The following is a 17,497-nucleotide window of genomic DNA, read 5'->3' as shown; positions in this document are numbered from 1 at the left end:
ATGTTGTTTCTTTGCACATTTCCAATGTTTTTCGCGTCCAAATGTATCAGAACTTTCATAATAATTGCATTAACTATTGTATATCATTTTGGAAGAAAAAGAGAAAAATCTAAAAATTTAAAAAGATCGTACATTAAGGCTTTAAGTGACATACGCATTTATTAACCTATAGAACACACATATCTTTCTATTGAACTTCACCGACATTGTTCTCATTTCAAAACAATTGTAATTTGTATATAGATGGATTGCAATTTACAACACGAGTTGGCCTGACACATTTTCCCCGAGACTTAGTCATAATCTTATGCCAAATCTATGACATATGCATGTTTGAAAATTCTTCTGTAGGCTTTTGTAATATGAATTCAAAATTATAATATTTCCAGCTGGTTTCAGATGGTTTCTATGAAATTCATAGATATCAAAATAAATAAAAGTGTGTTTATACGAGGAGGACGTGACTAATGTACTCAATTATGGGTATAATCAAGTCAACAAAACTGACGCATAGTTAATCAACAATTTTTTTTAAATTAAAAAATGCGATTTGCAAATACGACTTAGGGTTCGTGTCAATGTCATTCTGAGAAATTATTCCGGGAAATTATTTCTTCAATGTCATAGGTAATGGGCTATTAATCCAGTTTAAGGGTATACGAGGTACAGGGTGTCCCCCCAAAAAGAGGCCCCTCATTGCGCCCTCTTTTTCGCCTATTTCTGAAAAGTTGATCAAATATATTTTGGTATGTAAAGAAACCTTTAATTGTTAGCTTTAATAAATCAAAACAATAATTTTAATCGGCTCACAACGTTTGAAGATATGCTCTTTTAAAGACAAGTACTCGTTTTCGCCAGCCCATCGGGCTGGTACCTGTTTCTGGGATGGGGTCAGTTTGCTCAAGAGATTAATTTTTATTGGTATTGGAATGACTTTTTGTTAACACTTTTTGTGGTTGAATTTTTAAAAAAATATTTTTATTCGATGTGTAAGGAAAAGTAAGTATGTTTTGCCGTTTCAACGAATGAAAACGAGTGAGTATTACCAAAGTTATGTTTGAATTAATATGACTTTAAAAGTTTTAGGTATAGGCCTAAAATGTAACAATAATAGTTAATATACAGCATCATATGGTCAGCAGAAGAAAAGTATGTCATTTCAGTGTCTTTGACCCGGGGTCCTTGACCACTGAACAGCGTGATATCATGTTGATAACAGATCTAAGAATCAAAATCTTCATCATATGGACCATATTGATGTCAAAGTAATCATCTATCATATCCTGTGTCGTTTTATGGATAAAAATGACTCAAAATGCTATTGATGAAATAGTTGCTATCATGAACATCAGTTTTGCCTTTTCAACGGGAAAAATCCGATGCAAAATAAAGTTTTTAGGGCCTAGCTATAATATGGGCATAATTTATGCATGTAGGCCTATAGTATTGAACAATGTACCCATTTGACATGCACTTATATATAAATAAATTGTCTTACTTTATTAATTTAATAACTTCTATGTTATAAATAAAATGACACATAAAGTAGGTGAAGCTACTTTATATCTTTTTTATTTGATTCATAAACTTACAGTCAAGACACACAAGAGTGAAGATTGCAGTGAGTAATCAGTCCTTTATAAATGTTCTTGCCACCATCTATCATATAGTAAACTATACATTGCGAATTAATATCAAATTATTTTAAAATAAAAAATGTACGTGTAAGGTGAGTTTGTATTATGTTATATGGCGAATTTAAGGAGTATTTCGTGATCCTAGCATCCTCTTTTTATGACATTTTTCAGTAGATATCCACAAAAAAGCTTATTCTAAAAATTTCAGTTGATTCCGATTTTGCCTTTACGAGTTATGCATGGTATGTGTACACAATGTGTTGCAATTTTGTTCTGGTATACCAGAACGAAATTCAAATTTCACGATTACTTTGCTAACGAATTAATCTGCAAGAGCTATTTTGTACATAAACATTATGTAGCCAGAGGTTTCCAGTGATATAAAAATCTCAACTTTTTTTGAGAAAAGTTAGGGGATGATGCTGTGGATCACGAAATGCCCTTTTAACTAAAACCTGCAGTCAGTGCAGTGTAGTATTTGTGACGTGGTATATCGAAAGCAGACACTTTTGGGCAGGATCGTAAATGGAGAAATAGCCAAAATCTACCCGGGGTGATTTTTTCACGATTTGGGTTTATGATGTTATTAATGTTTAAAATATTGTCTGATCGTTTCAGACCGGAATATAACTGGCATGTTGTATTTTTGAGACATTTTTCAAGGTAATTCCTACTCTCAACATTGTCAATAATATTTTTAAAGGCAGCTTATCTATTATTAATATTAAAGGCCCATTCAGTGATTTGCTCATCCGGACGATCGTAAAAATCATCAAAATTTTGGTACCGTACCTTTGTTATTACATAGATGTGCTAAGTCTGCGAATGGTTCAGCCAAAAGCCGTGTAGGCCTATTTAAGACAAAATAAGACATTTTACACGAATCTGTATTTTTAGATACTGACAGTATCTAAAATTAGCTACAAGTATTTGAATGGCGGGGCTTGAACTTCGTCAGTACTGCTGTTTTCTTCATTTTTTTGCCAAATTTGGCATTTCAAAAATACCAAATGACAATTTGAATGACTTAGGCCTATCCTTCTCTTTTAAGCAATTTATAAACAATTTTAATTTTTTACTCTTGCACTGGGATCACTGAATGGGTCTTTAAGAAATATGGTGTATCATGTCAAAAACAGACATCTTTTGGACAGCTTATAAATTTGGAGGCTTTTACATAAAGAGCTATTTTGTTCCACAACGCCGTTTTCCCCAATAAAATCGGACATTCCTAAGCGAAGAAATTGAGTTCGTAAGTTATGGTATTAAAAAAAATATCGTGGGTAAAAAGCTGAAAAGACAAATAAAACCAGAACAGAACAATTTAGAGAACAATAATGAATTAATAATAATGAACAATAATGAATTAAAGAGTTGACAGGAGATTAGGAGTTAATGTTTTCTGCAGTTTCAGTGTACATCTTCTCACCGTTGATGGTTTGGTGGACTGTCATGTAACATGGATGTAGTAAGCCGTGATCCTAAAAATGCCTTTCACATTGACCAAAACTAATTACAAGACCTCTTCTACATTGAGGCTGGCTTTCCCTTTTAGAGGGAATTTTTATTCACTCTGTCCACGGATACAGAGTGGTTGGGATGGGTCATGCTGTGGAGTGGCCTGCAAGATCACCAGACCTCACACCACTTGATTTCTTCATTTGTGGCAAAATCCAAGATCTTTGCAAACGTATTACTGCTATATTCGCAAGTAATCCGGCGCACAAGGTTGGTATACGCAACGCAATTGATGCAATGAGGACTAGGGCTGAAACCTGTATTCGTCAAGGAACCAGGTAGAGGGCAGAGCAGCACAGTAAACTCACTTCAAAAGAGCCAAAGACAAACTAAACAGCCCTTTTCAGGGCTACCTTTTATTCCAAAAGAGAAATGACTTATGTTGCCATTAAAAAGAAAGCAAGAAACAATAAAGTAAGAAACATAATCAAACAAAAAGGCATAAAATAACCAAGAAAAACATAAGTAATTGTAAGTATAGCAAAAGAAGTCCCATCCCCATCAATTTCGCCCAAATTAATGACACTTAACAAAATCCATTACCTATAAGACCACCGCTAAAGCCCATTCCCTAAAATAAAGTTGTTATTTTATAAAGTTATCATCGAGGAATGTTTCATATTCATGCATGGTATATGCACTTTTTAATCTTTGAAGTAGCCAAAATGTCATTAACATTTCTTTAAAAGGGCATATCTTCAAAAGTTATGAGCCCGGCGATTGAAATAATTGTTTCGGTTTATTAAAGCTAACGGGTAAAGGCTTCTTTACATACCAACATGTACTTGATCATCTTTTCTGAAATACCGGTAGGAGAAAAGAGGGCGCAATGAGGGGCCTCTATTTTTGGGGACACCCTGTCCCACCCTGTATTGTTGGTCGAAGCAGCCAAAAAAAAATTTTCATTATCTGAATCAATATATTATTGAAAATAACACTTTGGTGTTTTGCAAAAGTTCATTCTACAAATCATATACTTTGAAAACTTGTTTGATTTATTGTTGTTAAAGATGATGTATAAGTTTTACAAAAGTGTTGTTGTATCAGCCCTCTACCATGTTTACAACATAAGTCAAGAACCACAGGACCTACAAAAATATAGGCTATCTGTGATATTTGAATTCTTCTGCACACTCGCTTTTTGCCAAAGCCTACTACCATTTGGAAGTTCAACGTTAAATTTAAGGGGGGGTCAACTTAAAGTCATTGATCGTCATCCTAAATAGAATCTTTCAGCGTACAAACAACATCTTAAAGTAATTGTAATGCACTATCGGGTATGATGAAAGTTCACAAATCTGAGTCAAAAAATTAAAGTCATAATATTGGCGGAACCAAATAACTTCCGCCTATAAATGAGGTAATAAACTTTATTACATTTGTAAAAGAATGTATACATCAGAATTAAATGTTCATTAATGTTTCATAATCGTGGACATGGCTTGAACATTAAAAATAATATGATATCATTTTTATGAGTGAAAAAATTGGACATGGTGTACGGATGCTCTCATAGGCTAATCAAATTAAAAAATACCCACCACTAATTGCAACAGAATCCATTTCGCATGGGTCCATCTCCCAAAAGCTCACACAAAAACATATCAAAAGTCCCCAAAAATTCAAGCAGTGGAAAAATGTCCAAAATGGCCGCTTATGCAGGGATGAAATTTCAAATTTGGTCAAATCTTGCTCAAAACCATACCAATGTATTGCTCTTGTCATATATAAGGATTCAAAAAGCTATACATTTTCTGAATCCTTATGATGATAACAACACACTGGTATGGTTATTAACAAGATTTGACTAACTTTGAAATTTCACCCCTATAAGCGGCCATTTTGGATTTATGCAAATTAGGCACTGTTCCACTACTTGGATTTTTTTGGACTTTTGATGTGTTATTAAAATATGCTTTTCAGAAACGAATGGTGATTAAATGGATTCTCTTGCAATTAGTGGTGAGTAAATCCCTTATTTTTCTTAATTTGACTCATTAGGAAATGAATTTGGAGAAAACCTTCTGTTAATAAAATACTATGCTGAGCCACCAGCCTGGGTGGTTCACGCTCCAGTAATTTCAGATGATTGAGCTCAGTAATACATCAAAGAATGTCTTCCAATTCATGAAAACAAATAGATAATCAGCTTATCGGATTAAAAGCTTAGAGAGGGAAGGTCTTGCTGCTCAGCGATAGGTGGGATCATTTATTAGTTTTTCAAACAAAACATAATGTACAACCAAATTTTAGGCTTAAACAGCTTAAAGCGATATCATGCTAATGTATACAGATGCTTTTGAGTCATTCACAACTTTAATTTACCATCTTTTACAAAATTAGTCACTTTTATAGCATTTTATAAAGCTTTTTCGGATTACAATGTGCCTATTAATGACAGAATTGGTGGCGCTATTTAGTTACTGGAAATTACTCTTTCAAGCTTTTAATACAAATAATTCCTTTTATTGTTTGATAAAATATGTTTATAAAATTTCCTGTTGCTTGTTTCACCTATTCCAGCTGTTTTAATGGTAGTATTAATCACCTACCTCTTGCAAATAAAGAAATATGATTTAGGATAAATAGCGCCATCTATAGTTTGCATTTAGTTAATAATGAAGCCAATTCTATGTACATCAAACAACCGTGGCGAGTGTTTGTAATTATCAGAAGGTTTTCTCCAAATTCATTCTCTAATGAGCCTATCAACCAATGAAAGATTATCACTCGTATAAACACCCCAGTATACCTCGACATGATGTAGCGTTTTAATTTCATATCCTAATTGCATGAAACATCATCTGCTGAATGTCGATGATATTCCATCAAGTGATAATGAGAAGGTGATACAGGTGACCTTTAAAATTAGTATTTTTGGAAAAGTTGGCACCTCGGACATCAAAAATTTTTTGATTCCCCTAAAAAAGGTTGAATTTTTTGTGTCCCCTTTTTTATGTTCTAAAATTTGTTTGATCCCCCCTCCCCTTCATGTCCTAAAAAAGAAACAAAAAATATATGTTATTAACTCATTATCTATCTAAAGATTACAATTTGGAGTTTTTTACTCATTGGAGTCATGGTGTTACACCCAAATTGTAAAGTGCGCAAATTTTGTTGATTTGAAGCTTGTGAGTACACAATTGAATACATAACATTCATGCTCGCGGAGCGCGCAAATTTGGAATGTTCGTGCCTTGTCGTACATTTTACCCCGGACTTTTACCCTCAATTTTTTTTTGATCCCAACTTTTTAAGGACTGAATTTTTTTGTATCCCCTCTTTAGGACCCACAATTTTTTTGATCCCCCGTATTATTTTCCAACCCTCCACCAAAGTATTTATGAACACTCCCTATATTTTGCAACTCCCAGTGCTGTAGTGTATAATAAATTGTAATAGGTCCAGAGGTAATGTGTGAAAAGGTCTGACCCGCTTCTCAATGTTATTTCAAATGCCATCAATGTAGGTGGTTGATTTATACTGCCAGACTAAGTCTCCTTGTGACCCAAAACGATCAGAGCAGGCCATGAGGTAAATATCCAGCCAACCCCATCATACAAAATTGCCGACGTTTAAAGTACAGATTTTTGCAAGAGTTTTGTAAACAAATAATATAGGGCCTATTTGATAGCTTTGGGTTAAATATTGGACCTAAAATGTATTCACTAGGCTATATAGTATTTCCTTAATTAAATAAGTTTACTTGATGTTGAAAATCAGTTCTAAAACCTTCTTCAAGTATGCAGAGTAGGCCACTGTGGAGTAGGCTAAGCCATTTTGCAAATTGCAAAGCACTTTTATGACCATCAGCTTTCACCAGGCTTTTTCACTATTCTGACTTATAGGCCAATCAAATTATAAAATCACCCATCACTAATTGCATCAGAATCCATTTCCCATATGAGTCCATCTCCCAAAAGCTAACACAAAAACATATCAAGAGTCTCCCAAAAGTAGTGACACGAAAATACCCAAAGTGTTTCCGTCTCAGCATGCTCAGGCGGAACAGTACCTAATTTGCATAAATCCAAAATGGCCGCTTATGCAGGGGTGAAATTTCAAATTTGGTCAAATCAAGCTAAATCTTGAGTTATAGGGAAAAGGTCAAATGTCAAAATTTGGACTCTACTATACAAGGGGACAAAAATGAAAAATTCTCCGATTTTGAGAAAAAAAAGTTCTTATATTGTTCCCCTTGCAAAAGCATTTATCAAGTGAAAAACCATGGGTTTTTTCAGATAAACTAAGTTTATGTCAGATAAACTAGGTTTTTCAAGTGAAAAACGTAGTTTTCACCAAAAAACCCTACGTTTAGGCGATCAACTTGAAAAACAGTCATCAGATCAAACAAGGGAAGAGACTAACGCATATACAAGGTGTCCCATAAAAAGGTTACATGTACGTAGAAAATGAACCGTATTTTGTGATGGTAAAACAAAACAATGTAATTTTTTCAGATATTATTTATTTATCCTTCTTGTAACTGTTTGCTAAGTTTCAATTCCGTATCTTAAAAGCAACTTAACTTATGAGCGCAAGACAACATGGGTGTCAAGAGTGGCTAACCATTAAAATACCGTACAGCGAAAGTTGAACATGATCACACTTTTGTTTTCAGATTTTTTTCTTTTTATGTTTCTCGTATTTTTCATTGTTGAACTGATTGCACAAAAGAAACATATTGAAAAATTAAATATTGTACACATTTTTTACAGCCTGCAATTGCCACATATAGTTACACAATATGGTGTACTTTTCTGGGTCACATCAGCACCTATATAATGCCTTCTAGTGAGATTATTACAAAATTTGACAACTTAGTTTTAAAATCAACCTTGTTCCACCTTGACCGTTTTAAGGGTTTTGAATAGCCTAAGTAAAACAAACATAACCCATCTATCGTTCTAGAATACGAAGAATGTCACATGGTGGGTATGAAAAATTCTTCAAAGTGGCCAAAGTCAGTAAAAAAATAAGATTTCGAATTTTCAGTGCCAGAAGTGGGTAAGTGCAAGCTGCCCTGTGAACATTAAGCAATTTGCACAATGTATGGATTGTACTCCTCTATATGGCAGATATTGCATTGAGCAGTCGATGTGATCGATGACAATGATGGCGTACAAAGGACACACTATGTAACGCAAATGATGACAATTTAAACCAAACACCACGAAAGCAGTTTAACTCTCTTCACGTTTCATGTTTCAAAAATTTTTTCAAAATTCAAAAATTTCAGAAATGTAAATTGTCATGCCCATATTTGGAATCAGCATGAAAAATGCATTAAAATGAGTACAAACAAGCCTAGTATTGATTCAGTAGTTCTTAAGGTAGCTCTTGATATTTTGAGAAAAAAACTTGAATTTTTTCCGTTGAAGCGCATGGCTAGCACGCAGAGCATTAACATTCTAAATCCGAGGGGGTACTACACCCCTCGCCAATTTTGTGCCTATTTTTGCATTTTTCTCAAAAATTATAGCGCATTGGTGAAAAGTAAGATATGTATATTATGGGGCAAGGACTACAACTACTGCACTGAAAATTCAGCAACTCAAGACAAGTAGTTATTGATTTTCAAATATTGGTTTTCCCTCATTTTTTACTGTAATTCCACAACTGTTGTCTGTGCTGAAATAAAATTTCAGTGCAGTAGTTGTAGTCCTTGCCCCTATAATATACATATCTTACTTGTCACCAATGCGCTATAATTTTTTGAGAAAAATGCAAAAAAGGCACAAAATTGGCCAGGGGTGTAGTACCCCTTAACTTCATATTCTAAAGCAGTATGCAGACTTTTTATTAGGCGTACAATATTGTATGTAACATATCTACGTTATTTAATCTATTGCCATTCTATTTCCAGTAATGTTAAAGTTCTAACGAATGTCTACGTAAAATCGATAATATATTTCTACCAGATATTATACGTAACATATTATCGATTTTACGTCATCAAACATTCGTTAGAACCTAAACATTACTGGAAATAGAATGGCAATAGATTAAATAACGTAGATATGTTACATACAATATTGTAGGCCTACGTCTAATACTCGGAGTCTGCATACTGCTTTAGTCGTGTATCATTCATAGTCTTGTGTGAAATACTAAGAATTTGACAACCAATAAAATATGTAGATAAAAATGTTATTATTATTAAAAAGGAACCAAGAATTATTGGAATAAAAGTGATAATTAAAACGTAATGTTGATTACTTCTGAGTTAAACAATTTAATTTCCAGCTGAATTTCTGAAGTAATGAATGTGGCCAGCTTCTACTAAAAAGACACATAGTGTCAGATGCCAGACTAACTTATCAACAACGTTTGATTGTGTGCTTTTACCGTCTTAAATTTCCTAAGGACGTTAGATCAGACGTTTTAAAAAGTGTGTCGCATAATACGCACTGATTCAATTTTCCTTATTTAGTTCTCTCGATGATCAACACACTTCAGTATCCTTTATAAATTAGTATAGCTTATCAACAACATACTATTAATATCATTTGGACAAAATTAAGTCCACTTTTCTAAGCAAAATCAAATAAAGACTAGACTAAGCTGTGGTCTAACCCACGAACACAGCCGTGTTGTTACCCCTAATGACCTTTGACCCCAAAATATATGAAAACGGCCATAGACATTGGCTAATGTCAATGCATGGGTGCATGTGGCACCACTTTGCTATGTTACTTGTGGCAGAAGGGGCATTTTGAAGGTTTTTCGTCTCAGACCGGAAGTGACCCCTTAATGACATTTGACCCCAAATAAAAAAATACCACATATGAATTGGGTACCCACAATTCATGTGTGAACATACCGTTACTGTCCTATGTTTTTCTTAGCAAATAAAAAATTTTGACGGTTTTTCGTTTTATACCGGAAGTGACCCCTTAATGACCTTTGACCCCAAATCTGTGAGGACCCCATAGACACTGGGTAATAACAATGCATGTATGCAAGTGGTGTTACTGTCCTACGTAATTTGTGGGAGAAGAAGCATTTTAAAGGTATTTCGTTTTGTACCGGAAGTGGCCCCTTAATGACCTTTGACCCTAAATAAAAAAATACCACATATACACAGGGTAACTACAATTTATGTGTGAACATACCGTTACTGTCCTATGTTTTTCTTAGCAAATAAAATTTGTTGAAGGTTTTTCGTTTTATACCGGAAGTGACCCCTTAATGACCTTTGACCCCAAATCTGTGAGGACCCCATAGACACTGGGTAATAGCAATGCATGTGTGCAAGTGGGGTCACCGTCATACGTAATCTGTAGGAGAAGAAGCATTTTGAGTTGAAATCACGTTTTTGACCCCTATGACCCCAGCGTGACCTTTGACCCCACGAGTTTCATATGACATGTAGGGGCATGGTCAATGATGGTTGTGACCAAGTTAGATCCAAATCGGTGTAAGCATGTGAGTGCTAGAGCAAATGTAATGGTCGGCAGAAGAAAGAAAGAAAGAACCTGTAAGAAAAAAGACACAGCCGTGACTAACGTCACGGCTGTGTAAAAAAGCAGATGTGTCTATGATTATCCATACTCACGCTCCCACAATGTCAGGTTAGCTACCTGGTTAGGGTTAGGGGTGGGGTAGGTTAGGAATAGAGTTAGGATGGATATGATAAGGGCAGAGTTTAGGTAGGTTCAAGGGACTTATGGTTAGGATAGGATTAGGTTTAGATTTAGGGTAAGCTAAGATTAGGGTTAGTGTTACGGGTGGGGTATTATAGGGTTATGTCAGGGGCAGATTGGAGTCTGCAATTACTTTTTTCTCACTTTTTTCTTTTTTTAAATTTTCTAGGCCTACAAATAATCAGTCACAAATTGTAATACACGTACAGTGATTGTGGTCGACAATCTTATGATTAGGCCTACAGAGAAAGATTAGAAGGAAGAGCCCAAACTAAAACAATGGTGGTTTTATTATTTGTTTTTAATTTTTTGTTGTTGTTGCAAAATTGCAGTCATTTTAAAATTGTCGCTGTTTTTGAAATGGCAACTTCCTACAGAGCCACATGTCACGTGCCGCACAACATTACGCGTCAGCCCTGAAATTGTGCGTATTTAGAGGCCGGTCGAGTGCAGATCCTGTTAGCAGATAAGCTCATTGTGCAGCTATAATGGAGCTAGGACTTCACTTCTAGTCCATGTTATAGTACAAAACGTTTAATTATGATGGCATGGGGCTCTTCTAGTTATAATCCATTCACCCCTATGGAAGACATGTCTTGATTACAAACGGTACTACCTAATTAAAGGGGCATTTCGTGATCCACAGCCTCATCCCCCCACTTTTCTCAAAAAAAGTTGAGATTTTTATATCACTGGAAACCTCTGGCTACATAATGTTTTTAAAATATTTCTTGCAGATTAATTCGTTTAGCAAAGATATCGTGAAATTTGAATTTCGTTCTGGTGCACCAGAACGAAATTACAACGCATTGTCTATGGAGCAGTGTAATACACATAATCATGCATAACTCGCAAACGCAAAATCGGAATCAACTGAAATTTTGGGAATAGGCTTTTTTCGTGGATATGTACTGAAAAATGTCATAAAAAGAGGATGCTAGGATCACGAAATACTCCTTTAATGGGTGATTCTATTTGTAATCTACACTCCCTGTGTGAGAGATTAAGGTCATGTCTTCCATAGGGGGTGTATGGATTTCAACTGGAATAGTCCAATTTTTGGATCAAGATGCAAAAATAAAGAAGGTGAGGGGGGGGACTTAAGCGGGATTCGAACAGACGATCTCTATAGTGTTCTACCACCTGAGCAATCCAGTCCTATATGATGGACAGCGATCTTAGCTCGGTCGCTGGTCAGAGCCATATTATTTACGATGATATAAAAATCTGAAAATCTGAATAATTTACTTTTCACGACATTGTCCCAATTTTTCTTTATTAGGTCACATATTTTCAATACTTACGTGTCTGTAGTGCCTTCTTGTGTAGGCAATGTGTGTTAAACAAATAATACATAATAATCCAAATAGAACTGTCTTGATTGTCTTCATCGTCAACATCTGAAATGATAAAAATGAAGGAAGATTAAGTTTTATTTTCTTAAGGTTACGGAGGGTGAAAATTCCACTCAACTTGTCTTTTGTTTTTTAATTTTTATTTATGAAGTATATGTATATATTAAACATCTCAGAGATGTAGATTGAAAAAATTGTATCAACAAAGTATTTTAGAAATTATTTTTGTGTATCAATATTTGCTCTAGATATCCCACAGCACTAATTCTTTTTTAAAGACAGTTCTTGTTTTAAGGGGACACTACACTAAATCCTTCCGCATTTGGTGTAATTCATGGAAGAAAGAGAAGGTGTGAGGGCTATCATTTTCTTTGGAAGGGGACTCCCAAATATACATGGGGGCCCGTGGGTTAGATTTTAAAAGGTATGCCAACATTTCCTGTCATCCTCCCCTGGCCCTGCTCTCGGCCAGCCTAACTTTGCCAATGTGGAAACTTTAAATGGCCTAGATATTATGATGCAGATTTGAATGTTTCTGTAGTGTTTCCTAAGCCTTATAAAGATGCACTGTAAATGTTTGCCAAAACTGCTCCCCCCTCCCCATTCTACCCTCCCTCAGGACTCATATTTATTATGCACCTAGTTACTTTATTGTATTTTCACATGTATTTCAATGGGACATTTATTTAGTGATGTGCCCCTTATAGTGATTATTATTCCAGTGCATGAACTGGCAACCCTATCATTTTCATTTGATTGCTAAAATCACTGAAGCATATGCACAGTGGAGCATGAGTATTCAACCAGCACTATACTAGACAAAATCAATAAAATAAGTACTATCACCTTGGCCTGGCAACACTAACTAGCATTGTAAACAAGTTAGCACATGGTTTGAACATGATAATAGATAGTGTGGAAGTTTTGGCAGAAATTTGTCAATTTCTGCAAGTTTTGTGAAAATCAATTGATACTTCCCATGCAGTAAGGATTATCAGTAGTAATACAGGAGCACTGCACCTGGAATATTATGGGATTGTGAATTGATACTGTGAAATAGCAGAAAATGTGAGTACTTGAAACTAAATGTGGATATCTCAGAACTCCATTTTGGACCATTTGGCATGATATGCTGAGATGAAATAAATTTTTTTAATGTTTCCCGTAGCTGATGCATAAAATTTTGATATGCATGTGTTAGCTGATACTTCAAAGAAATAATGTAGGGAATAATTGTGTCAATATATTGGCACACTAAATTAATATTGTTGTTGCAAAAAAGACGACATTTACCCCATCATTTTCATTGACATTCTGTGAACATGTAAGCTTACTGTTTTAAATCAGGAGGACCTATCGAAAGAATAAATAGGTACATTATTTCATTGGTTTGTTTGTAACACATATGCGAAATCGCAATGAAATCGGACCCTCTCCCCATATTTTCCTGGCCTCTTTCCCAAAAACCTCATGCTCATGAAATTGAACACAAATTGAAAAACATACAAAGTACATTTGTGTATGAGCTATGACGTTAAAGTATTACAATAATAATCATTAGAGTGTCAACTTTAAGATGAAGTATGATTTTTAGGCCTGCCATGTTTATTTTTTGAAAAACAAAATATTTTAGGTGGCTACGTGCAGCCAATTTGCCTACACAAAAGTTCAAAATCCTGTATAACCTTAAGCTTGTTATTCATGATGGACAACACCTTGTAACACACTACTTGTCAACATGGTCAATCCTTCTCTTAATTGTAATAAATTGAATAATAAATGTGGCTTACGTCGATAATTAAGGAAGAAGTCAAATGGCATTGCTAATCCTTACGACGAAACACATTTGTCCAAAAGTAACACGCACAATTTAGTCCAAAATATTTGACCAATACTGACTGAACAGTAAAGAGATGAACGAGAATTGTAACATACAGTCACACAGTTTGGCGGATGACACCTTAATTGCAAGTTATTGCATCCTCAATTGCTCCGGGTGGAAGATAAACCGTGGAAGACAACCATAAGTCAATTAATCTTGTGAAATGTAACCACCAGACACGGTCAATGGGATTGATAAAGCCAAATTAATTAATTCCTCAGTACAACATGATAAAAAGAAAAGAAGAATATTTTTCATTATTCAGTTATTGAAGGCTTCTTTTTGGCAGGAATTAAAGTGAATAAGCCGTAACAAGATTATTAATTTTTACACTGTACTGCTGAACTGCACATCCAGATTCTCAGCTATGGTGTACCACCATTGCCGAGTACCACCTGGTTGTACTCCAACACCTAGTGTACAACATGGTGGTACACCAAAATGGCGGTACACCTGGTGTATCACGGTTGCAGAGGTACACCGGGTGTACCACCAATGAGAAATTTGATGTGTATTACTTCATATTCTAGAAAAATACAGCACTGAATAAAAAATATTATCCTGTTTAGTCAGATAATAATAATATGGAAATTTATAACGCGCAAGTATCCGTCAGAGCTGCTCACTGCGCAACAACAGGAATATGAACACAAAGGGGAACACAATGAAGAAAAACATTCTACACTACAAGTCATCATAGCAAAAGCGATATTAAAACAGATGTGTTTTTGACCAAAATTAAAAAGATTCCAAAGTAGTACAGTTTTTAATACGAGTTAGTAGATTGTTCCAAAGTTTAGGCGCACAAATGTCAAAAGAACGGTCGCCAAAAGAGTTGCTAGATCGTGGTTCCTGAAGAAGATGAAGATTGGCTGAACGAAGTCCAGTGCGCCCAGGTATATAAGAGTGCAGAAGTTCGGAGATATATGACAGCGCAAGTCCATTTAAACAAAATGAAAACAAAAGATATTACCCTGTTTTGCCAAATGAAACACAACTAAATCCTAATCCTTTCTAACTGGCAATAAAAGATATATTAAGATTAAGATTTTGGCCCATTTCCCCTCAAATTGGGAAAACTTATTACAATTTTTATTGCCAGTTAGAATTATCTCAAGGATTAAAATATAGTGTTTCATTTGACAAAACAGTTTAATATTTTTTGAAACCAAAAAACAATTAATGCTGTATTTTTATGGAATAGGGAGTAGTGACTGAATGACATAGCATGCAACGCAAAATAGTTTAATGTATAAGTAATGGGTTAGTGCAGGGAAGTGCAACGATTAACGTCAACATGGTCAAAGTAGCCTCTTCGACAGCTTCTTGATTCTAAGAAAAAGTCAAGAACTTACATTACAGAGGGAATCTGTCGTTGCACTGACAGGTTTCTGCACCAAAATAGAAGCTACAAAATGTCATTTTTCTCACAGAGTGAGTATTGCCTGGATTAGACCAGACCACTGTCATGCCGCTTGTCACTGAGCGGCGTGACGCACCTAGATTGCCAATGATATAAAGCGTAGGAGGTGGAGGAGCATTGCGGTTTCAATGTACGGCGTGACGCACCTACATATATTGCAGGCAAACGGACACATGCCGCTTGCCGCTGACGTGCGGCATGACGCACCTTCATTGCAGGCAAACGGACACATGCCGCTTGCCGCTGAGCGGCGTGACGCACCTACATTGCATGCAAACGGACACATGCCGCTTGCCGCTGACGTGCGGCATGACGCACTTTCATTGCAGGCAAACGGACCCATGCCGCTTGCCGCTGAGCGGCGTGACGCACCTTCATTGATAGACTGTCACACAGTCTCGGTTCCCTCTCTGGGTAAATAATTAGAGCTAAAACCACCTTCTCCTTCACTCCAAAGATTAATACCAACACACCACTAAGCCTAGATCTTTTCGGCAACAAACATGACAATATAAAAATACTACCAATCGATTACAAATCGATAACAATTTAATATATGTTTCAATGTACAGGTTCTTCTGATTAAATTTCGAGATATGTGCGTTTAAAAAGCGCCATTACCATTTTCGACCCGTTCCCTACCCTGAAACCCCGTTTCTGACCATTTTTCAATCCGAGGGCCTACTTTATAATTCAAAAATTGTGTTATACAACCTTTTGGGCGATCTAAGTTCATGTATAGGTCTCAAATACTTATTCAAGCTATATAACATGTTTCTCTTTTTCCTTACAAGTCCACAGAAAAGGCCCAAAATACTCAATCAGTTCTCATGATTGTCCCTCTAATTTAATATATGCAGTCCTAACTGATTGAAGGATGGTTTAATTAGAATAAGACAAAAATAGACATGCATGTGGCAAATATCCAGCATTTTCTTTGATAGAATTCTGGCTCAACATAAAACCACTATTATGAATTTTTAATGTTGTAAACATGGTACACATCACCATGATCACGTACATCACGTACTCTTAAGTCCCTACAACAAATATTTTACATGTTACAGATCCCCGAGTTCATACATACTCGCTATGTAACAGCGTGTGCGATTGGCCAAGAGCCGGGCATAAACAACGCTAATGCCCGGTGGCCCGGATGTGCCATCGCGGGGTAGGGAAAATGAAGCAAAATGACGTTTTTGAATAATGTTACTTGTAATTTTTGTTATTATTTTGATGAAATAAGAATCACAAAATGTTCTGGTATATTGTGGGATAGGCTTTTACGACGGGAGTTCATAATAATTAGTAAGATCTTAGCGGGTTCGCCGTCGGACAAGTTTAGAACTGTCAAGCTTTCGTCAGGAGTAGCTCTGACTTCTTCAGGACAAAGTACCTAAGAATGAGATATGTAGGTCGCCCTTGCCTACAGATGGCTCTGAAAAGAGCCGTTCACTGAAGACTGTCCCTTGTCAACAGAGAACAAGCAGATCTAGCCTATCTGCTAATGTAAAAGGTTTGGTGGTTCTGAAAGAGCCATTCTCTGCTGATAAGGAGGGGCAGTCTTCAGTGAACGGCTCTTTTCAGAGCCACCAAGCCGGGTTTTCCTCTGATCATGATCACTCCCAGTTAATCACTATTCCCTGGAAATGTCAGTGGTCAATATGGTCACTGGTTAGTTTATGATACTTTTCTTCATTTGTATCTTGTAAAATTAGTCGGTAATACTGACAGTGTCAAAAATAATACGGTAATAATCACGCAATTGTATGTGTGTTATAGTATATATTATCACTGAGGGAATTCCAGCAATAAATAATCCACTTTTACCGTGTTTATACAATCGTATCTCTGTGTCAATCATAATGTAAACGTACGAACTACTTTAGTATAATGTAAACCTATCTGTTGCAGGATACAGAGCCATTGACCTAATTGGCACATACCCACAATTACTTAAAACATTTCTCTCTTTTAGTTCCCTCACAGGAAAGCCATCATGATCCCCACGTCTTCCGCAACACTGCCTCCATTTA

At 35.8% G+C, this 17,497-nt stretch overlaps 1 protein-coding gene across 1 annotated transcript in view; it reads right to left on the bottom strand.

The window, feature by feature from the left end:
• Positions 1-15,804, bottom strand: part of LOC140159656 (thrombospondin type-1 domain-containing protein 4-like) — a 344,014-nt gene extending 328,210 nt beyond the window's left edge. The window contains 2 exon segments of the mRNA XM_072183151.1: positions 12,106-12,201; positions 15,727-15,804. Coding sequence (XP_072039252.1) covers positions 12,106-12,201; positions 15,727-15,804 — 174 coding nt within the window.
• Positions 15,805-17,497: the final 1,693 nt, after the last annotated feature.

This window comes from Amphiura filiformis, chromosome 8 (assembly GCF_039555335.1).
Source record: "Amphiura filiformis chromosome 8, Afil_fr2py, whole genome shotgun sequence".
In the NCBI taxonomy this organism is placed as follows: Eukaryota; Metazoa; Echinodermata; class Ophiuroidea; order Amphilepidida; family Amphiuridae; genus Amphiura; species Amphiura filiformis.
This window is presented reverse-complemented; position numbering and strand designations above follow the sequence as displayed.